This window comes from Prionailurus bengalensis, chromosome C2 (genome assembly GCF_016509475.1).
Source record: "Prionailurus bengalensis isolate Pbe53 chromosome C2, Fcat_Pben_1.1_paternal_pri, whole genome shotgun sequence".
NCBI classification, from domain to species: Eukaryota; Metazoa; Chordata; class Mammalia; order Carnivora; family Felidae; genus Prionailurus; species Prionailurus bengalensis.
The window spans coordinates 71,653,474-71,675,046 of record NC_057350.1 but is presented as its reverse complement, the minus strand read 5'-3'; the positions used below and the strand labels follow the sequence as shown (position 1 = coordinate 71,675,046).

Below are 21,573 nucleotides of genomic sequence, written 5' to 3'. Positions count from 1 at the left end.
CAGTTCTTAGAGATCTTGGTTCCCTGCAAATTCTTTTTGAAACAGGGGAACCTGAGTGGCTCAGTCCGTTAAGCATCCGACTGTTGATTTTGATTCAGGTCATGATTTCACTGTTTGTGAGATTGAGCCCCACGTCGGGCTCTGTACTAACAGCAAGGAGCCAATCTGAGATTATCTCTCTCCCTCTCTTGCTGCCCCTCCACCACTCATGCACACGCTCTCTGTCTCAAAAGTAAATAATTAAAAAATAAAATAAAATAAATTCTTTTGGGAATTAGACTGGATAATAAATGTGGCCATCTTTATAGTTTCATTGTCTGGAACAATGCCTAGGGTATAGGAGACTCAAAATGCTCATTGAACACATGAATTTTAAATATAAAGAATGAAAGGAAAGTCATATCGAAGAGCATAAATTGGTATAATTAGTAGTGTGGTATAGAGTTTGAAGGTCATGTGGGGAAAGGCCAAAATAATTTATTTTTCAGACCCAAATTGAACACTAAGGGGTAGGCATCAACCATAGGAACAGCATATGTCTTTTAACTGATGATTCCTATTTAATCTGTGGCTAAAAGCTTTACCTATTGAGAGGCCATACAACATAGTCATTATACCTAAAGACTCTGAAACCAAACTTCCTTATTTGAATCCTGGCTTTATTTCTCACTAAACCATATTGCCTTAAGAAAACTATTTAATATCTCTATGCCTCCATTTTCCCATTGGTAAAATAGGGATAATAGTACCTCCCCTCATAGGGTTATTAAAAGGATTAAATAAATTAATATACATAAAGCATTTAGAACAGTACACAGAACTTTGTGAGTTCTACACTTGTTATGATTACTTAAATTCTTGTGCTGTCTAATGCACAGAAGAAAAGTTTATCTGCACACTGATACACAAAGCCTAGGTCTTCCTTAGCTAAACTTCAACTAGCCCAGAAATGTTAAAAACTATCCATGAATGGTTAATAAACACAGAGTCAACTGTATTTTTCTTTACATCAACAATAAGCAAAGATTCAGATCTAAAGAAAACATCTATAGGCAAGTACAAAACAAAATGCTGCCTTAAATAAGAACTAAATTTAAATTTTTTCTTTTAAATTAAAATTAATTTGGCTACAACGAGAATAGAAGTGTAGCATTTCAACAACTGAACTGAAACTTACCTAGATGTAAGGAAAACCTTAAGGGTGGTTTTTATTTTAGATTTTATCTACGTAGGGAAGGGGAAAGTGTAAGGCCTAGGAGGCTCTGTTTTTCCATTTCCCTGTTTTTCCTCTACCTTTATGCTTGGGCATCTGGAAATGGAAACAACTGTGTCAAGCAGCCTGATTTACTGATTACTACAAATAAATATGAATTTTTAAAAGAGAATTTAAGTGGGCTAGCTAAATGTTTTAGTTCATTTACTAAAAAATATTTATATCACACACACACACTATGTACAAGAGAGGGTATTAGACTCTTGAGACAAAAGGTAAGAGAAACAGTATCCCTGCAGGGAAGCTCTTCCCAAATTTTGGTCCACTTACTCCCACTTCTGGTAGAATCTGATACATTAGTATATTTTTCATCATGCCACTCCATGATTTTACAAATGAAAATCTATTTGGAGATGTCCTTAGCTATAAAAATGGCTATAAAAGAGGGATAATGCTAATTAACCTTTCATCCCAAAGTTGTTCTAAAGGCTAAACAATAACACAAAGGATTTAAAATATAATCCTATGCCCTTACAGGGCAATGACATTGTAAAATTAATGAGCTAGAAGTAGTATTATGAAGCAAAAAAATTATCTTAAAAGATTCATAATTTTGTAAAGTTGTGGAACTAACTTATATTGAGAAAAGAGCTGTTAAGCTTCTATTAATCAAGATAAGAGTATAAGGCTTTATTATATACACTACTATAAAATTACAAGCAGGGTCTCTGTTAAGTCAGAAAATTTTGTGGGTGAAGATCCCTATCATAAACCAGAATAAAATAGTGCAAAAATTTTGTTCTTTAATTTAGTGAAGTAGTGACTGCTGCTGAATTGTTTATAAATTTGGGTTTTTCATTCTCTTGAGTTTCTATGAAGGCAAATTACCTTTTTTTTAGCCTGACGGTATCATTGATAAGTCTCATAAAACTTTATCTTGTTAACTAACTAAATATCTTTTTATTTTTGATTCTTACTGAAGGAGACAATAAATAGGGAGGAAACCCCAGACTCTTTACTATTTATTACCTAGCTTAATGTATGAATTAGACTCTTATTTTAAACGCATTGAAAGGCTTAGTTCTTGGGTTTTCAGTCTCTTTGCCTTTCATAAATTGATAAGAAAAATTAATTTGTTACAAAATTCCCTGATATACCCATTAATGTAATTTTTTCCCCAAGTTTTTACTTAAATTCTAGTCAGTTAACATATGGTAAAATTGGTTTCAGGTGTATAATTCAGTGATTCATCACTTACATATAACACACAGTGCTCATCACAAAAAGTGCCCTCCTTAATACCCATTACCCATTTAGCCCATCCCCACCCACCTCCCTCCATCAACCCTCAGTGTTCTCCATAGCTAGGCCTGTTAGTGTTGTTTTAAAACCACCCTGAAATTCATAGAATGCTAGCATTAGAAGGGACTATGTGGATCATTTAGTTAAAACTCTATTACACTTTAGGGACACCTGGCTAGCTCAGTCAGCGGAGCATGCAACTCTTGATCTCGTGGCTATGAGTTCAAGTCCCACACTGGGTGTGGAGATTACTTAAAAATAAAATTGAAAAAAAAATACACACACAAAAACTCCATCACATTTTACAAATGGGAATATGAAGACCAAGAAAGTGAAATGAACTGATAGTACACAACTAAACTGCAAAGAGCTCCTGACTCCAAATCCAGTATTCTTTAAAGTAATTTTTACCAAGTTTTTTGAGAGAGAGAAAGAGAGAGAGAATGAGCAGGGGAGGGGCAGAGAGGGAGGGAGAGAGAGAATCCCAAGCAGTCTCCACACCGTCAGTGCAAAGCCCGATGTGGGGCTTGGACTTACGAACCGTGAGACCATGATCTGAGCCAAAACCAAGAGTCAGACACTTAACCAACTGAGCGACCTAGATGCCCCTCCAAATCCAGTATTCTATTAAAATTTTGTATAACTTTCAAACTTCAATAAAAGTTTAATAAACCCAGACTATACATATAATAATAATAATTATTATTATTTAAAAAATTTAAGGTGAAATTAGTATCTAGTCACAATATATATGGACTTCTCTTCCATTAGACATGGAAAGCAATTTACTCTGTTGTTTATGTAGCAGTTTTCATCTATAATAGAATCAGAATTGTATATTCTGTACAAATTATATAAAGTAATTTTGCTGAACTGAATAAATGTGTATTTATAAATTCTTTCCATTTTATACTACAACCTAAGTTATTAAAATTTATAAGAGCTTAAGAATTTATGAAAATTTTCTCACTACCAAGTTGAGTTTTTTGATAATTCAATAGCCCTTTGAGGAGGAGTCCATATCACCACTGAAAATATAATGGGTGACATAATGATGTAGCTGGATATCAACAAAGGCAGGTTGCAACAGATTCAACAAAACAACAAAGTCATTTTAGAATAAAGAAACATTAAGAAGGTCCAACTGAATTTCTTCCCACTACTGTTCAGTTAGCTTTCAGCAGCCAAGAAATACAAGAGGGTGGGGCAATTCAGTAATTTGGCTACTCTCAGTACATACACTGTCTAGTGATTTAACTGTAGGCTTTTTTGAATAATGCCAACATATTGGAAGAAAAGGATATTCTGACTGGCAATGTCTGTTGAACTATTGTTATTTCACCCCATCAATTCAGGGTATGTATCTCAGGTAATTATTATAACCCTTTTTATCTCAGATAAAGGTGCTATCTCCCGTGTTAAATTTAATGGCATAAGTACGGTACATGATAGAAAAATAAAAAGGAAAGAAAACAAAAATTAAATAGTGGTGAGTGTATATACCATGTTGACACTTTGTCTTCTTTCATACTGAACTGGCATGATATAGTTTAGAATAGAGAGCTGATCTGTGGTATCCTCCAGAACTGCGGAGATCCTCAGCACATCTAGAATGGAGAGTGGTTCTATGATTTCCGGGATGATTTCTATGTTTGTTTCTTCAGCTGTTTCTTCTTCTTCTTCTACAGCACCAGGTGGCTCGCCTGTCACTGACACTGTCACCTCAGAATGCCAGACTTCTGATGGAAGACTTGAGGCTTCTAGTTGGCCTCTAAAGAAAAAAATAAAGAAAAAAAATAAGTCAGCCACCAAATGTTTAAAAATTGCACAAATTCAAAAGCACAGGCAGCATGTAGATTGGCTCCTGTGAAGTCCATATTGTCATATAATATTACCAAAATAAATAACAAAAGTAGGAGTTTACACATGGTTCTGCTAAATAAATATCTCTCTGTGACATTCTGACCAACCAAAGGCACGCCACTTACTGTTAAATAACTCTGTGTAACCCATACTATTTGACTGTGCTTAACCAATTTGAATTTGAACCCAAATTAACTTTTTTTTCTAGCAATATCTTTAGATGCTAACCAAAAGTGTCTCATGATTAATGAAAAACGGAATGTGGCAGGAGCACCTGTCCGGCTCAGTCTGTGGAGCATGTGACTCTTGATCTTGGGGTGTGAGTTTGCGCCCCAGATTGGTACACAGCTTACTTAAAAAAAAACACATTAAAAAAATAACATTAAAAACAAAAACAAAACCAAAATGTAGTAACCAGTCTCCAAAGTGGGTCCATATGAGTCTTACCTTCTCGTATTCATGCCCTTTGTCCCTCATATTAATAGGACTAACTAAGCTATGTAACCAGGAGGATGTTGTGGGTTCCAAGGTTAGGTGATAAAAGACATTGCAGCTTCTCCCTTACTGTCTCATATCTTTCACTCTGTGAGAACCCAGCTGCCTTGTCATGAGGACACTTGAACAGCCCTTTGGAGAAGTTTGTGAGGGTGAGGAACTAAGGCCTCTTACCAACAGCCAGCATCAACTCCCCAGCTGTGTGGGAGTGGATCTTGCAGCCCCAGTCAAATTTTCAGATGACTACAGCCCTGGGCAATTTCAACCTTAAAACAGACCCAAGCCAGCACCATTCAGCTAAGCTGCTCCCAAATTCCTGACCCACAGAAACTATGTGAAATAATAAAAGTTTATATTTTAAGTTACTAAGCTCTGGGGTAATTTGTTACACAGCAATAGATAAATTTAGCATAAGGCATAATTCATACACACACACACACACACACACACACGCACACACACACAAACTGGAATTTTGAACGTACTTTTCCATTCTTCTTAAGCTACTTTTAACTTCCATGGTACATTTACAATCTCACAAGAAATGCAGTCACCTAAAATGGGAAGAAAACATTGAGATTAGTTTAAGGGAGTGTTGAATGACATTTAAATTATTTCCATCCTTTCATTAAGAGAAAATTAAAGAATTATGAGAGCTGTGACATATCCCCTCTTTTTGCTTATCAGAGCAGTCCTAGCAATGGAAAAACTGCTGACATCATGGGATGCAGGACTACTAAGTAATCAGTTTAATTATTGACAAATGAAATTACTGATAAATGAAATCTTTGAGTTTGTTCTTATGGTAAATTAATATAAAACATGGTTTTCATATTTTATTATATTCTGATTTTAATTGGAAATATTTGTATAATATATTTATGTTATTCTGCTTACTGAAATGTTTAATTAGATCATTTAATTTCCGATCTGTCAGACAACAAAATTTATTGCACCTGGACTTAGAATATTTGAGATTGTATTTAGAAAAGCTGCATTAATCCTGAAAATCCTGAAAGTAGTTTACTATTACTATCAAGATGTTACCATTCCATAAGCCAAAATCCTTTCCGCTTAAATGAGCTTTACAATAAGAACATCCCATGGAGAATTTTGCTCTATGCTGAATGAATAGTGAATGGTAAGTTTCCAATATGATTTTTTACAAGGATGATACAAGTATGTCTCACACAACAGAAGTCTCATATGCAAAAATGAAAAGGTAAAATAGAATCTTTATGTAAACTGAAAACAGGATACCCCAAACTAGCCAAATTTTCTGGTACAAGGGCATTCTTAGGAGAAAGTATCATGGTGTTAAGGAGATTTGGCTCTTCTTTTGTGTTGTTGTTGTTTCTTAATTTTTCCTCTTTTAGGTTTGGGCCATAGATAAATGTGCTTCATGCAAGTAAGATAGGACTATGCTAATGCAGTAGTCAGTGTGTTCATGCTGTTCTGGCTTTTCATTCCTCAATGCTAGAAATCTAGGAGTCATTCCTGCTTCCTCGTTCATCTTGACACTAGCATTTCCCAATCCAAGCCATCACAAAGTCCTGTGGATTCTTTCTTCTTTTTCTGTATCCCCCAACACTATGCTGGACATGGCTGTTGTTTCTTGCCTGAACAACTCCAACAGCCCCAAAACTGGAAGCAATATTTTTTAAATGAAAAACTGAAAATCTAAAAAATTAAAGTCAATTTTTTAAAATTGAAAATCTGATCATGTTTCTCCTTAGAACCCTTCCACGGTTTCCCATTGCCTTAGGATAAAAGCTAGAATGCTAAACTTGGCCCATAAGGCCTGCATGATCCGGCCCTGCTCTGTTCCTGTTCAGATATTTACTTGGCACTGCCCACCCACCACCCCTTTTTTTTTCTAACCAGAACATTTATGTTGTGACTAATCGTTGAAATTCTTGAGATGAACTGGATGCTGCAACAGCTGCCCTCTTGGGTTTGGGTGTTGTTCCTTCACGGAATCCATGCCTGAATCTGCAGTACACAATTTTTAGGTGAGATCAAGTGTTTTTATCTTCCTAGCTCCCTCCCTGATGGATCACCATTGGCTGGCTGTTTCTCTATCAGAGACCATGGCACCTGTCAGGCAATCATCTCCCTGCCCTCTCTTGGGGGCTTAGGTAACTATTTCTGCCCCATGTCCCTGGGGACTGCATCATCCCTTATAGTTTCACTTCTGCCAACATTTTTGCAAGCAGACCTTTTATTAAATTCTGAACTCTATCACTGTTTCCATCCAGGGCAATACTGACTGATGCTATGACCTATATACATACATTTTTTAATATATTACATATATACACACATAAATATGTAATATATATATATGTGTGCAAATATGAAACAAGTTTCATAAAACAATTTCATAAAAACAAACCCTTAACATGTGTTATACATTCTGATACTTTTGATTCTGTCATATTTTGCCTAAAAAGTATTTTATTTATTTACTTATTTTTAAGTAATCTATATACCCAAGATGAGGCTTGAACTCACAACCTTGAGATGGGCAAAAGACATGAAGAGACACTTCTCCAAAGAAGACATCCAGATGGCCAACTGACACATGAAAAAATGCTCAACATCACTCGTCATCAGGGAAACACAAATCAAAACCACAATGAGATACCACCTCACACCTGTCAGAATGGCTAACATTAACAACTCAGGCAACAACAGATGTTGGCAAGGACGTGGAAAAAAAGGATCTCTTTTTCATTGTTGGTGGGAATGCAAGTTGGTGCAGCCACTCTGGAAAACAGTATGGAGGTTCCTCAAAAAACTAAAAATAGAACTACCCTACCACCCAGTAATTGCACTACTAGGCATTTATCTACGGGATACAGGTGTGCTGTTTAGAAGGGACACATGCACCCCCATTTTATAGCAGCACTATCAACAATAGCCAAAGTATGGAAAGAGCCCAAATGTCCATTGATGGATGAATGGATAAAGAAGATGTGGTATATATATATACAATGGAGTATTACTCAGCCATCAAAAAGAATGAAATCTTGCCATTTGCAACTACGTGGACGGAACTGGAGGGTATTATGCTAAGTGAAATTAGTCAGAGAAAGACAAAAGTCATATGACTTCACTCATATGAGGACTTTAAGATACAAAACAGATGAACATAAGGGAAGGGAAACAAAAATAATATAAAAACAGGAAGGGGGACAAAACAGAAGAGACTCATAAATACAGAGAACAAACAGAGGGTTACAGGAGGAGGTGTGGGAGGAGGGGATGGGCTAAATAGGTATGGGGCACTAAGGAATCTACTCCTGAAATCACTGTTGCACTATATGCTAACTAATTTGGATGTAAATTAAAAAAAAATAAAAAATAAAATAAAACAAAAAAGAGTTACAATGTCTAGGGATGCCTGGGTGGTTCAGTCAGTTAAGCGTCTGACTTTGGCTCAGGTCATGATCTCACAAGTTCATGAGTTCAAGCCCTGCATCAAGCTCTGTGCTGACAGCTCAGAGCCTGGAGCCCGTTTCAGATTCTGTGTCTCCCTCTCTCTCTGCCCCTCCCCTGTTCATGCTCCGTCTCTCTCTGTCTCAAACATAAATAAACGTTAAAAAAATTTTTTTTAAAAATGTAAGTCAAATTGAGTCACTCATTATAGAGCCCTCAATGGTTTCTCCTCTCAGAGTAAAAGCCTTCTTTACAGTGGCCTCCCTGCTTAATTTTTTTCTCCATAGAGAAAATTTTTCTCACATTGCCTTCTTTCTAATGTGCCATATATTTTACTTGCTTATTGTCTTGCTCTCTCTACTAGGATGTAAGGTCTATGAGGGCAGAGACTTCTGTAGTTTTGTTTACTGCAGTGTCCTCCGAGGCAAGAACAAAGCTTGGTGAAAAGTAGCCATTCAATAAACTACTGAATAAACGAATGCATCCATAGGGAAATCCAAGTAAATGCGCAATAATTAGGCAGTGTAAATCTGTGATAGCCACTAATCTATCTCATTCTCGTCTGCAGGTATTTACTGAAGACCCAATTTGTGTGGGCACGGTGCTGCGCGCCCCACGAGTTTGGCAGCTGAATGAGTTCTCCCTAAAATGCAATAAGGCCTTTTCAGGGCAGTCCTACTCACTCTGTAGTCAAAACGAAGGATGCAGGTTAAAAACTTAGGTCATTTCTTCAAAGAGATAAAGGAGTAGGAGGAAAGGAGTAAGGGGGAAAAACATAAACAGAAGAGTTCCTGCCTTCGTGTTCCTGGCCTTTCTCTTCCACGCTAGGATCCGAGAGGCTGTTTCCCTACTCCTCTGCGGTAAGCGGGAAAGATACCCCCATGTTGGCGTAACAATCTGGGGTACCCGAGGAGGGGAGATATTCTCCAGACCGGCTTCTCTTTTCCACCTAAGGAACCAAGCTATAATGTTTCCCTGGCAACGCTCAGCTTTGGGGGACCTTTTCTTCTCCTCCTCCAGCTGGCTACCATCTTGCCTTACTCTGTTTCAAAATAATAAATGTTGCAGTTTACAAAGATGAAAAGACGGAGGGAACTGTAAGAGTGCTCCTGAATGTGGTTTGTTTCAGTCCGAAGGCAACTGGGCAACTGAAGCCTTTTTTTTTTTTTTTTTGGCGGTCGCGGAAGATGCCTAACTGAGGGCGGGGCGGAGAGGTGTTTATCCCATAAGGCCACGCGGTGGGACCTCCCCTCTCTCTTTCCGCCATCTTGGAACCTGTGGAGGTGAGCGAGTTCTTCTGCCGAACTTTGGGGGCAAATAAGCGGGGGTGAGCTCAACGGTATGCCTCGGCAAGGCACTGGTGCCGCTCGGAGACTCTGCCAGCTAGTGATTTCTGTGGATTCCAGCAACAGAGAGGACAGGATTGAGGAGATGCGGGGCTGATGGTATTGGTCCCCGGGCGCCCGGAGAACGCGCCTTCCCGTAATCTGTGTTGCTTCCTGGGCCTCAGCGGAGTAATAGATGCATTTTGTCCATATGCGGTCCCCCGTTTGAGGCAGTGGCTCCTTTAGTATGCGTTCTTTTTCTGTGTTCCCACTCCAAACCTGGTGTTGTCTACAGTCTCCCTTTCTTCCTCTGCTTTTCTTTCCCATGCGAGGCTTTAATCTTATTTTCTGTGTGCTTCTCTGCGTTCTCGAGCTTCATTATTTTTTTTTCCTACTGATCGTGGCATGAATTTTTTTAGGGCTTCCTTTTGGAGTTTCCAGGATCTATTTCTTTCACTGTACAGTCTTGGCATTTTCGTTTTAGTCCTCATTTTGGAGTTTGCTCCGTTATCAGGCATTCTCAGGCTGGTAAGTCTTGCTCGACTGTGCTGCTAGTAGAGTTCATGGTATCATTACGTTACCCCATACTCTTCACGTGATAAGCTGTGCAAAAAGGAATTTGACCGGTTTAAGAAAGGAGAGGGGACTGGGTGGAAAACGTGCGTTGCAAGATTTTAAACTGTTTGTTTGTTTGTTTGTTTAAGGCCTGCTGGGAACAGGACTCCTGAAACGACAAATATGTCTGGAAGGTACAAGTTTTAAATTTAATTGCTTTGTATTTGTAGTGTTTTGTCTATTAGGCATGAACATAAACGTGAGCTTAAAACTAATGGGAAAAAAACTAGATGTTTGCTAATAGATTTTAAGTAGGGCTCCTTACAAGTCAGATCGTACAGGTGAAGTGAAATGTGAGGCCTTTTAATCACTTATTACTCTCTATTTTGTCTTAGGCTGTGGTCCAAAGCCATTTTTGCTGGCTATAAGCGGGGTCTCCGGAACCAGAGGGAGCACACAGCTCTTCTTAAAATTGAAGGTGTTTATGCTCGAGATGAAACTGAATTCTATCTAGGCAAGAGATGTGCTTATGTGTACAAAGCAAAGAAGTAAGTTTATAGTATTAATACCTTTTAAGTTTTTAGTTAAGGTTTGTCTTGTTTTCCTGTTCGAAGAAGAGTAATAAAAAAAATGTTGGTAAAGTAGTTGGTACTGTTTTTTCTACTTTGGATCTTTAAGTATCTTCACTGGAGGTTGTAGAAGGATGTTATTGTCCAGGTAGTATTGGATTTAGGTATCTTCTACATTTAGAAAAATTACAACTGTTAATTGTTTCAAGGAAGGAACCAGCCTCTTATATTAGGCTCTTTTTAAGGTGTTAGAGAACAGTTTTCCGTGTACCTTAATTACTTTTGTTGATTTCTTGAATTTATGTTACGTACATGCTTATAATGTGTCTAGAGCATTGGTTCTTAAACTTGTTTCACACCAATTGAAGTCTGGGGACATGGCTTTCATCTTTGCCCTCCCTTTCTTCCTGCAACGAGATTGATCCTTTAAAATTGTAATTCAGATCATCTGTACATTGCTCAGATTCCAACTTTCCGTGTCATTTAGTAAAAGCAAAGGTCATGAAGGAGGCATTCAGGACTCCCTAGTTCTACTCTTAACCTAGCTAGGATTCATTCCATTCCTTTGCTTTTCCACAAACCAGGGAACACAGCTTTGTCAGGTTTTAACACAGGCTGTTCTTACAGTTTTTGTTCAGTGTTATTTTCTCAGTAAGGCCTTTCCTGGCTGTTTAAAATTAGCAAAGAAATTTCCCCCTCTTCAGACACACAAATATATTCACACTAGTCCCCTTAGTTTCTCAGGTGACTTAGTGGTTAACTGCTTTTGTGAGCCACTGGTCTAGAGGTCATCTTGAATTTGTATTACATTTGACTGTCTGCCTCATTTCTCATGGCTCTTCTCCCCTTTTAAAATTAGCAACACAGTGACTCCTGGTGGCAAACCGAATAAAACTAGAGTAATCTGGGGGAAAGTAACTCGTGCTCATGGAAACAGTGGCATGGTTCGTGCCAAATTCCGAAGCAACCTTCCTGCTAAAGCCATTGGTCACAGAATCCGTGTGGTAAGTACAATTATTAGCAATATGACACGAGTCCAGCTAAGCTTAGGGTTGGGCTCTGACCTCTAAAGACTAATGTGATTTTAAAGTGTTACCAATGGATTGTGCTGCAAAATCCGTAGCTACTGTGTAGATGTATTAAGAAACATCAGATTTCTTGGCATCAGAAGGAAAGTGAAAGCAGAGTGTTCAAATGGATTACATCTAGGTTTCAGGTTTTTGCCAAAGCTGTAGGGGGTGGGGATAGTATTTAAATAATTTTCTAGCAAAGATTTATTGGATACAAGTAGTTGTTAGAAGACTACCTTTTCCTGGCATAATTCATAATATTCCCATCTCTATCAGGACAGTCTTGTTAGAATAGGTGTTACTATTCTTATTTTATAGTAGAAAGTAGGTGCTCATATGACAGTCTTGGTAGAATAGGTATTACTGGGATGCCTGGGTGGCTCAGTTAAGCGTCTGGCTTTAGCTCAGGTCATGACCTCGCTGTTTGAGCCCTCCGTCGGGCTCTGTGCTGACAGCTCAGAGCAGAGCCTGGGGCCTACTTTGGATTCCCTGTCTCCCTCTCTCTCTGCCCCTCTCCTGCTTTTGCTCTGTCTCTCTCTCTCTCAAAAATAAACATAAAAAATTGTATAAAATAGGTGTTAATACTTACAGAAGAAAACCAATGTTTATGTTTCTAGGTCCCAGGCCTTCGGTTCAAGTCTTGGAGTCCAGATGCTGTGGTTTTTTCTCTTTCTTTCTTTTCTTTCTTCTCTTTCTTTTCTTTTCTTCTCTTTCTGTTATTAAGGAAATTCTTGTAAGTTATTTATTTTGAGAGAGCACAAGCAGGGGAAAGACAGAATCCCAAGCAGACTCCCCGCTAAAGCCCCACAGGCTCAAACTCATGAACTGGGATATCATGACCTGAGCCAAGATAAGAGTCAGATGCTTAATGACTGAGTCACCTGGGCATCCCTCCCTCCCTTTTTTTATTTTGAGAGAGCTTTTTTTATTTGAGAATGTGAGTGGGGGAGAGAGAATCCCAAGCAGGCTCCATGCTATCCATGCAGAGCCCAACATGGGGGTTAAGAGTTTGACGCTTAACCAACTGAGCCATCCAGCCACCCTTGTGTGCTGTGATTTTCTAAAGTAGTTCCTCTTTTCCTTAGTGTTCATTTTGAGTAGACATGGGAATATTCTTGGGGTCAGAAAGTTACTTTTGAACTCTGCTGAACCTTGAGATTTCTCTTCAGGAAGTTTTTTAATCTTACTAGAAGCAGCAAAATTGGGGGCACCCGGGTGACTCAACTGGTCTGTTAAGTGTCCGACTTTGGCTTTGGTCATGATCTCGTGGTTCATGAGTTCAAGCCCCACATTGATCCCTGCAGTGGATCAGATTTAACAGTACAGAGCCTCCTTGGGATTTTCATTCCCTCTCTTTCTCTCTCTGCCCCTCCCCCACTTGCACTTTCTCAAAATAAATAAACTTTAAAAAAGAAGCAAAATTGAATGGCTTTTCAGTGCTCCCAGTACAAAGTGTTCATCTAGATCACTATAAAAACTTAGTTCTTAAAAAAAAAAAACTTAGTTCTGTTCCCACTAGAATATAAGTCATTGGATCTGTTTTAGAGATGAGTAATGGGACAATGGGAGATTTATCCATATTGTTGTACTCATAACATTTATGAATTTATATATTACATGCATCTAATGACACCGTGTTTTCTTTTTTTTTCCTAGATGCTGTACCCCTCAAGGATTTAAACTAACTGAAAAGTAAATAAATAAAGGTGTAGATTTGTTCTCTTGTATTTTTGTTAAATAGCTTAAAATTTTCTTTTTCCTAAATTCGGTTGCTATTTAAATAGTGGCAGTTATCCAGCATTTTCAGAGTACAAGGAAGCTAGGGAGTTCTGTGTGATGGCAATTACAGAGATTTAGACAATAGGGTTTTAATGAGGATAGGATATGAGTATCTTCATACAAGGCCTTACATGGTCAGGGAGGGGGGCAGAGTAAGCTATGATCAGAGGCATTGGGAAGGAGTATCTTGAAGGTGTAGAGTGCTGGAGCATAGGGTATTCCAGGAAGGACAGAAGACACAAATATTAGCCAGTACAAATATATACCGTGACACTTTTCCAGGCTTCCACGTTAAAATGGGCCTATAACTCTTGCCCATAACAGTTTATTTCACCTTTGGTACTGCATTTATTACATACAACTAACTGCCTTCCTCGTTAGTTTGAGAGTCCATGAAGGAAACTTAAAATTATTTTTGATGGCCTTCTAAATTACCTTATGATGTATGTAGTTCAAGATAGATTGGTTGGGAAACTTGTGACTTAATGGTAGTTGGGAGAACCTGAAGATTATTTTGATGGTATTTGGCAGCACGGCAGGGATGAGATATCCTTTGGATCTGTGACTAGATAAAACATTCCAGTATATAACGCTTGACTGGTAAGGTGTAAGTTAACAATATCAAAATAGCAACACATGCCTTAGGAAGGTTTTGGGGGGGGGGGGGTTATTACCTTGATGGTGTAGTTTTCCTTGGTTCCATGTTTCAATGTAGTAAAGTGGAGGATTGAGATATGTGAGCATAAGACAAAAGGAAACTAAACTAGGGCTGCAGGATATTTTAAATCTCTAAATTGTTGAAATACAAGTTTGAACCAAAGCATCAGTTTGCAGTATGGTGGCTGTAGAAATTTGTTGGAGTAGCAGCTAGCTAGTCCTTTTATTAACCATTGTCTTGACATTCCACTGAAAATATCAACAAGAAACTTGGAGTTGGTCAAACTCAGTCCCTTTTACAGTTTTTAATTGTATTTGGGTTCCCTAAGAAACCTGCCAAAAAACATTAGTGTGCCAAAAAATGGGTGGTGGTGGGGTCAGAAAAAACCATTGAAGGAGATGATGCAGGAAAGGATTGGGCACTTGTAGCATACGGCAGTTCTAAGAAGGGTGTGCTTATTATTAGTCCAATGGTGGCCATCCTCAAGCCAAAGTTGCTGTTGAGAAGGAAGATCCCAGGTTTCACAGAAATGGCCCTGTGTTTGTACTGCCAGTATCATTTGGCCTTATATGGGAAGTATGGCTTCAAGGCAAGAGGTGGATGGGTCAGATGCAGTCTGGGTCCAATGTTAATCCTATTTTCCTCACAATCTAAGCAGTGCATTTCATGGTCACAATTTGGTTATTAGAATCCTAAGGAAATTGACATTGGAAACTCAGGTCAATGGCAGGAAGTACCTATCTCAGACCTCCAGTGAGATTTAGTTGAAAAACAGCAATATAAAACTACTGGCTTTGTTGTGTCATGTACTTGTTACTCTTGGGGTGGTTGGGTACAGGAAGAAATGCTTGGGGAGGTATTTTGGGAAAAATTGGCATGATTTTTTGTGAAGGCAGGAGGCATTTAAGGAAACCTTCAACTGGGTTATGTAGTGGAACTGAAAATTATGTGGGCAATAATTGGAAAAGTGTGTAGAAACCAAAGAAATGCCAGATTATGCAAGGTCTTGTGTACTGTACTAAGGATTTGGGAGAATTTAAAGATGAGTCTTAATGGGTAAGGTGTACTAGCTTTGGTTGCTGGGTGGGTAATAGTGCATTTGTAAAGTTGGGGGACCAGATTGGTTTTGTGAAGGGAAATGATGAGTTTGAGGAAGCTATAGGGTACTCTGCTATGAAACATGTCCAGGAAGGCAGATGGATACTTGGGTCTGGATTAGGCATCCAGAAGAGAGGAAACCTCCTGATGGCTATCACCTAAGTTAAGTGAATATGGTATTCTGGTGGGATAGGTGATAGAGCAATGGAAGTGGATAAACAAGTGGTGGGCAATTGAGCAAAGAAGAAAGAAGGGTGAGAATCCTTAGGATGACCTGAGTAAATGTAATGACAAAACAGTCTTGCATGCAAATTCATCCTCTTTATTAATACAGCACTTGTAAATGAGGGTGCTTTATGTTTTTCTGTTCCCATATTGAGGTTTGGTAGGTGCAGAGTTCTCAAGTCAAAAGTTCCCATTGGAGAAATTACATGTTTCAGAGAAACGAGCTTGAATGGCTAGTATTTTGTTGACTGGATCATTGAAACAGCTTCCCCCCAACATAACACTACTGTTAAAACTAGGAACTTGAAGTTTTTTGTGATCTTGTAGCGGAAAGAGCACATGTCCTGAACGTAATAAATTTGGTTTGGAATCCCAGTTCCACTAGTTTTGGCATGATAGATGTTCAGTAAAGAGCCAGTACTGGTAGAATGCCCCACCCATGAATGAGTAAATGATCTTTACCAATGAATTGTACGTTCTTACGGCTTTTCTTTCCTACCCCTACAGTTCCCAGCATAGTAATTTACAATACTCAGTTCCTGTTAAATGTCCCAGTTAAGTGCTGCCAGTTACTAGTTTTAATTGTTTAATGGACCACAGGAAAATCTCCCAATTTTCAATTTTTTTATAGTTACTTATAGCCTAGTTCAAAGGTAGTGTCCTTAATGGCATGGATTCACATGGTCTCTTGGTTAAATGCAGCTGCAATTTTTGTTTTGTTTTTAAGTAGGCTCCACACCCAATGTGGGGCTTGAACTTATGACCCTGAGATCAGGTAGATTCATGCTGTACCCATTGAGCCAGCCAGGTGCCCTTAATTCTTGGTTTTCATAGAAGTTAAGGGATGAGGTTGAATAGTAAAGAACTCCTTGATTTTACAAGAAATGACTTAAGAAATGGGTGTAATATCGGTGCCTGAGGATAAAATAAAAATGAAAATTACATTCCATCCATTTTTTTATATAGAGGGTAACCATTAAAGATTCTGCAGCAGATTATGTTATCTGGCACCTAGTGGATGCCTGCCTTCTCGGTGAATAACACAGGGAAAGGGCCTCATACCATCACTCCTTTACTATCAGCACCCACTAGTCTTCCACAGCCCATCTCACGTGGGCCTCTAAACGGCACTTAATTGGCCGGCTTCGCGCGTTGAGACTCGACGGGCGTGATGCAGTTCCTCATCCGCGGTGAACTGGCTGGGTGATGCTAGCCAATCAAAAAGCGTCTTTCCGCCGACTATACCATTTGCCCCAGGGTGCGGGACTGGCGCTGGGGCCGAGACGTCACGTACTCCATGGTAACGACGCTCGGCCCGAAGATGGCGGCCGAGTGGGGTGGAGGAGCAGGTTCTCCTGGTTCAGGCCCATGCCCTAGCCAGTGGCACTGGAGCAGTTCTTTATGGGTCCGAAGAGTTCTGCTCTTGTTGGGCGGCCTCTGGGCAAGCGCCACATCTATTCCTGTCTCCTTGGACAGTTCCCCTCCCTGCCGGCACCACGTCCCCTCTGAGACTGAGGTAGGGCGACGGAGGGGCGGGAGCGGGCGCTGTGAGGGGAAAGTAGTAACACGGGAGGCGAAGATGTAGCGGGCAGTTGTTGGAACAAGAAGTATTGGAGGAGAAAGCGAAATAAATTGTGCCAGAGACTGAACTGTTAGAGGGCTGGACCTACTATTGTTGCCAGGTGGACCTTGGGCCCTGAGGCCTTGACTTAGCCCCTCCAAAAGATGTCGCTGGAGGCTCTTGGTCGGCCAGGAGAAAAAAGTCTAGGACTGACACAACATAGTAGATGAGCAGTACAAACAGGAAAGTTTATTAAAGTGAAACTACACTCTCGAGATGGGAGAGTGGGTGCGCTCAAGGAATAGCTGAGCCCGCTGGTTTTGTATTTGTATCTTTTATTGACAGTTTTTAACAAAGGGATGAAATATTCATTATTTGAAGTGAAGGTTTCTTGTAATCAGGGAGGTCTCCTTCAGGAATGTGGGTTCTGCCCTTTTTCTTGCCTTATTTGCCTAAGGAACTCTGGCGGGGATTTCCGAGACGGAATTCCTTCAAAACCGCAATGCTAATGATATAACAACTGTATAATGAGCTTAGGTCACTCAAGCTGTCAAAATGGCGGTCACTTGTGGTTTTGTTTTAGGGTACTGCCAGGACAGGCCTCTTACTTCCTTATGAGGAAGTGGGCATAACTTCCTCTTTGCTGGCCTCCAGGCATCCTGTTAGAGCCTAATTGCCTGCTCTAACACTATTAACTCCCTTCCTGCACCAAGTGGCTGAGTTGGGCGCCAGGAACGTGATCGCTTTCCTGTGTGGAGAGTTGTATATAGGTAGTTCTAGAGCAATGGTTTTCAGCCTGAGCATGCATCAGAATCACCCGAAGGATTTGTTAAAACACAGATTGCTGCCCCACCCCCACTTTCTGACTCATTAGGACTGGGATGGTACCCAGAATTTGCAGTTCAAGTTCCCAGATGGTTGATGATGATACTTGTCCAAAGACCACACTTTGGGAACTACTGGTCTAAAAGTTTGGGAAGAAGTTGATAGAGTTAAAGGCATTTGGGGAGATTTGGGGAGTTCTCTGAAGACAAAATTCAGGTTTATTTTCAAATTCCTTCACCACATTGCTTTCTTTATCCTGTTCTCCTACCCTGGAAGGGCCTGCCTCCTTCACACTCCATTTTTCTCCCTCTCTACATTCTTTTAGTCCTAGTTTAACTTCCCTAACTTGAAGGCAGTCAGCTGAAACCACTCAGCGGAATTCACTTTCCATTTCATAGTACATCTTATCTGTACTCTCTTCTGGCGCTTAACCAAGTACTGCATTGTGGGGAAGGTTTATTTCTCAGGCATTTCTTTGTAATCTTGTCTTTGTAGTTAAATTGTAAGGTTCCTTTGGATAAGGTTTGTGTCCTTGATTTCTCCGTAGTACTGAGACCACAGTAATCAGCATTCTTTGAGGAAAGGAGACATAGTACTTGGGTCTGAGCGGCATGTTGTGATTGATTTTATAATTTGTCTTAATACTTTATCAAGAAAGATTGACCTAGAAATTTTCAGTTCAGCCCAGAAATCTAAGACTACTCATTTTTGTGGTAATTACCAAAAAGCTTTGTGCATACTGTTCATAACCATATGTGCCAAAATATTAAGTTTGGGGCTTGTAGCTGTAGTCCGGCTTTTATCATGACACTGCATTTTGGCTGAATTTTACTTACTTTTTAGTATTCTTAGCAACTTTTAAGTTTATAAATACAGTGTTGTTGACTATAATCACTATATTAGATCTCCAGGACTTATATATTTAACTGGTTGCCAGTTTGTACCCTTAAAAAAATCCCCAATTCCCCCACTTCCGATGAATTCTTGAAAAAAAAAAAAAAAATCCTACAATGTCCTGTGCTTCTTTCCTTGAATTTAGATTACAATAAGAGAAAGCCATTCAAAGAACTGCAGAATCTCTCCACTAGAGGGAACCTAGATAGTTTCTTCTAGTGGTTGTTGCTAGTGTACAAAACTACAGTTTATATTTGAACATTTCCGTGGATAGGGAGGTTATCTCCAGAGGGAGTCCCTTGCCTTTTGGAGATCACCAGTATTAAATTTCTTTTTATAGAGCTGAAAACTCTTCCTGAAACTTCCACCCACTATTCCTATTTATGCCTCTTCACTAAACAAACTCAATAGTGATAGTGCTTCAGATATTAAAAATAAGCTGTTAAGTTCTTTTTGAGACTTCTCATCCTTAATACATATTCCTAGTTCTTAGAGTATGTAATAGCAAGTCCTCCTGCCCATTGTCTTAGCTTTAACTTAGACATAAAGTATATTCATTGTACTCATTCTAGTGACTATGCCTCTGTTAAATGCTGTGGGAAATTATGTAACATTTTTTGATGGTGGTGGGAAGTACAAAACATTTTGGGGAAAGAAAAGGGGGGGTGGGCACCTGGCTGGCTCAGTCAGTAGAGCGTGTGAGTATTGCTCTCTGGGTTGTGAGTTCAAGCCCCATGTTGGGTGTAGAGCCCATTAAAAAAAAATTTTTTTTTGACACATTTAACTTTTATTTTTCTTTTTCTTTTAATTTTTGTTTTAATGTTTACTTTTGAGAGAGAGAGAGAGACAGAGCATGAGCAGAGGAGGGGCAGAGAGAGAAGGAGACACAGAATCCAAAGCAGGCTCCAGGCTCTGAGCTGTCAGCACATAGCCTGACGCTGGGTTCAAACCCATAGACGATGAGATCATGACCTGAGCTAAAGTCAGATGCTTAACCTACTGAGCCACCCAGGCACCCCACATTTAACTTGTTTTCAACTAAAACCTCTAAGTTTTAAAATTATTATTATTATGTAAATTAAAACAAAAAAAATGGAATAGTGTAATGAACTCCCATTAACCCATCACCCAGCTTTAACACTTACCATCATTCTCTCATTCTTATTTCCTATACTTCCACCCATTCCTCATCCTCTCACTTGTTATTGTTACTTTTAAAAGTTGTTGGAGTGCCTGGGTGGCTCAGTCAGTTGAGCTTCTGATTTTGGCTCAAGTCATGATCTTGGGGTTCGTGGGTTCGAGCCCCATGTTGGGCTCTTTGCTGACAGGTCAGAGCCTGCAGCCTGCTTCAGATTCTGTGTCTCCCTTTCCTTCTGCGCTTCCTCTACTCTCTCTCTCTCTCAAAACTAAATTAAAAAAATTTTTTTAAGTCTGTTATTGTTTTATTTTTTATTTTAGAGCGGGAGTGTGAGTGGGGAAGAGGGGCAGAGGGAGAGGGAGACAGAGAATCCTAAGCAACTTCCACACTCAGCGCAGAGACCCACATAGGGCTCGTTCGCACAACCCCGGGATCATGACATGTTGGACACTCAACTAACTGAGCCACCCAGGTGCCCCTGTTTTTTTGTTTGTTCATTTTTAAGTAATCTCTATGCCCAATGTGGGGCTCAAACTCACAACCCCAAATCAAGAGTCCCATGCTCTACCTACTGTGCCAGCCAGGTGCCCCAAAAAGAGTTCTGATAAAATTTACATATATTGGAAATGCAATAAATGCAATCATGTACATCCACATAAAACTTACAGCCCCACAATGTAGAACATTTCCATGTCTCCAGAAAGTTTCCTCCCATCTGGTGCCAGTCAGTCTCTCCCATCCATCCCAGGCAACTATTTTTTTTTCATTATTTTTTCACATTAGATTAGTTTTGCCCCTTCTAGAACTTAATATACACAAATGGAATTATATACAATGTATTTCCGATAGCAAATTGTATACAATAGCATTTGCATTTTTGTGATAGATCCTGCTTGGTCATGATATATTATCCTTTTTGTATACCTCTGAATTCAGTTTGCTAATAGATTGTTAAAGATTTTTGCTGTCAGCACAGAGCCCGACGCGGGGCTGGAACTCACGGACGGTGAGATCATGACCTGAGCCGAAGTAGGCTGCCCGACGGACTGAGCCACCCAGGCGCCCCTATGATATCTTTTTTTTAGTGAAGTTTTTTTTTGTTTTGATATCAGAACTATACTGGCCTCACATAATGAGTTGGGAAATGTTCCATCTTCTTGTATTTTCTAAAAGAGTTTGTATAGAGGCACTGGCTGGCTGAGTCAGTGGAGCATGCAACTCTTGGTCTCAGGACTGTGAGTTCAAGCCCCACGTTGGACATGCAGCCTATTGAAAATAGCAATAATAATAATAACAATAATAATAAATAAAAGAGTTTATATAAAATTGAAATAACTTCTTGCTTAAATGTTCAGTATAATTCATTATGGAGATCACCTGGGTGGGCCTGCCATTTTCTTTGTAGAGAGTTTTTACGATGTTTTTATTGAGATATAATTCATATACCATAAAATTCACCCACTTAAATGACCAATTCAATGATTTTTAATATATTTACAGAATTGTGCAGCTATCAGCAAAATCCAGTTTTAGAACTTTTCAATCACCTTGAAAGCCATTAT

General features: G+C 39.4%; 3 protein-coding genes across 8 annotated transcripts in view; 2 read left to right on the top strand and 1 right to left on the bottom strand.

Annotated features, from left to right (window-relative positions):
• IQCG (IQ motif containing G) overlaps nt 1-9,301 on the bottom strand; it is a 56,725-nt gene extending 47,424 nt beyond the window's left edge. Inside the window, exons 1-3 of the mRNA XM_043594428.1 lie at nt 9,110-9,301; nt 5,359-5,427; nt 4,019-4,286 (exon numbers count right to left, since the gene is read on the bottom strand). Coding sequence (XP_043450363.1) covers nt 4,019-4,286; nt 5,359-5,393 — 303 coding nt within the window. The 5' untranslated portion in view covers nt 5,394-5,427; nt 9,110-9,301. The remainder of the gene's footprint in view (nt 1-4,018; nt 4,287-5,358; nt 5,428-9,109) is intronic.
• A 207-nt stretch (nt 9,302-9,508) lies between these two features.
• On the top strand, nt 9,509-13,560 carry RPL35A (ribosomal protein L35a). Of its 4 annotated transcripts, none has more exons than XM_043594434.1 (5): nt 9,509-9,597; nt 10,344-10,388; nt 10,590-10,742; nt 11,623-11,767; nt 13,490-13,560. In XM_043594434.1, the coding sequence occupies exons 2-5, from the start codon at nt 10,378-10,380 to the stop codon at nt 13,511-13,513; spliced, it is 333 nt and encodes a 110-aa protein (XP_043450369.1). In that variant the 5' UTR covers nt 9,509-9,597; nt 10,344-10,377; the 3' UTR covers nt 13,514-13,560. The 4 variants fall into 4 exon arrangements, with proteins under 4 accessions (XP_043450369.1, XP_043450371.1, XP_043450370.1 ...); XM_043594436.1 differs by having other exon boundaries at nt 9,592-9,759; XM_043594435.1 differs by lacking the exon at nt 9,509-9,597 and adding an exon at nt 9,605-9,641.
• A 3,193-nt stretch (nt 13,561-16,753) lies between these two features.
• LMLN (leishmanolysin like peptidase) overlaps nt 16,754-21,573 on the top strand; it is an 85,353-nt gene continuing 80,533 nt past the window's right edge. Inside the window, exon 1 of one of the 3 annotated variants that reach the window (XM_043594425.1) lies at nt 16,754-17,109. In XM_043594425.1, coding sequence (XP_043450360.1) covers nt 16,891-17,109 — 219 coding nt within the window. In that variant the 5' untranslated portion in view covers nt 16,754-16,890. The remainder of the gene's footprint in view (nt 17,110-21,573) is intronic. The other 2 variants (XM_043594427.1, XM_043594426.1) reach the window with 2 other exon arrangements.

Bases quoted from the DNA above. Each gene is read 5' to 3' on its own strand.
- RPL35A (XM_043594434.1), top strand. The intron at 10,743-11,622 runs GTAAGTTTATAG...TTTTAAAATTAG, and splicing joins TATGTGTACAAAGCAAAGAA to CAACACAGTGACTCCTGGTG. The intron at 11,768-13,489 runs GTAAGTACAATT...TTTTTTTCCTAG, and splicing joins TTGGTCACAGAATCCGTGTG to ATGCTGTACCCCTCAAGGAT.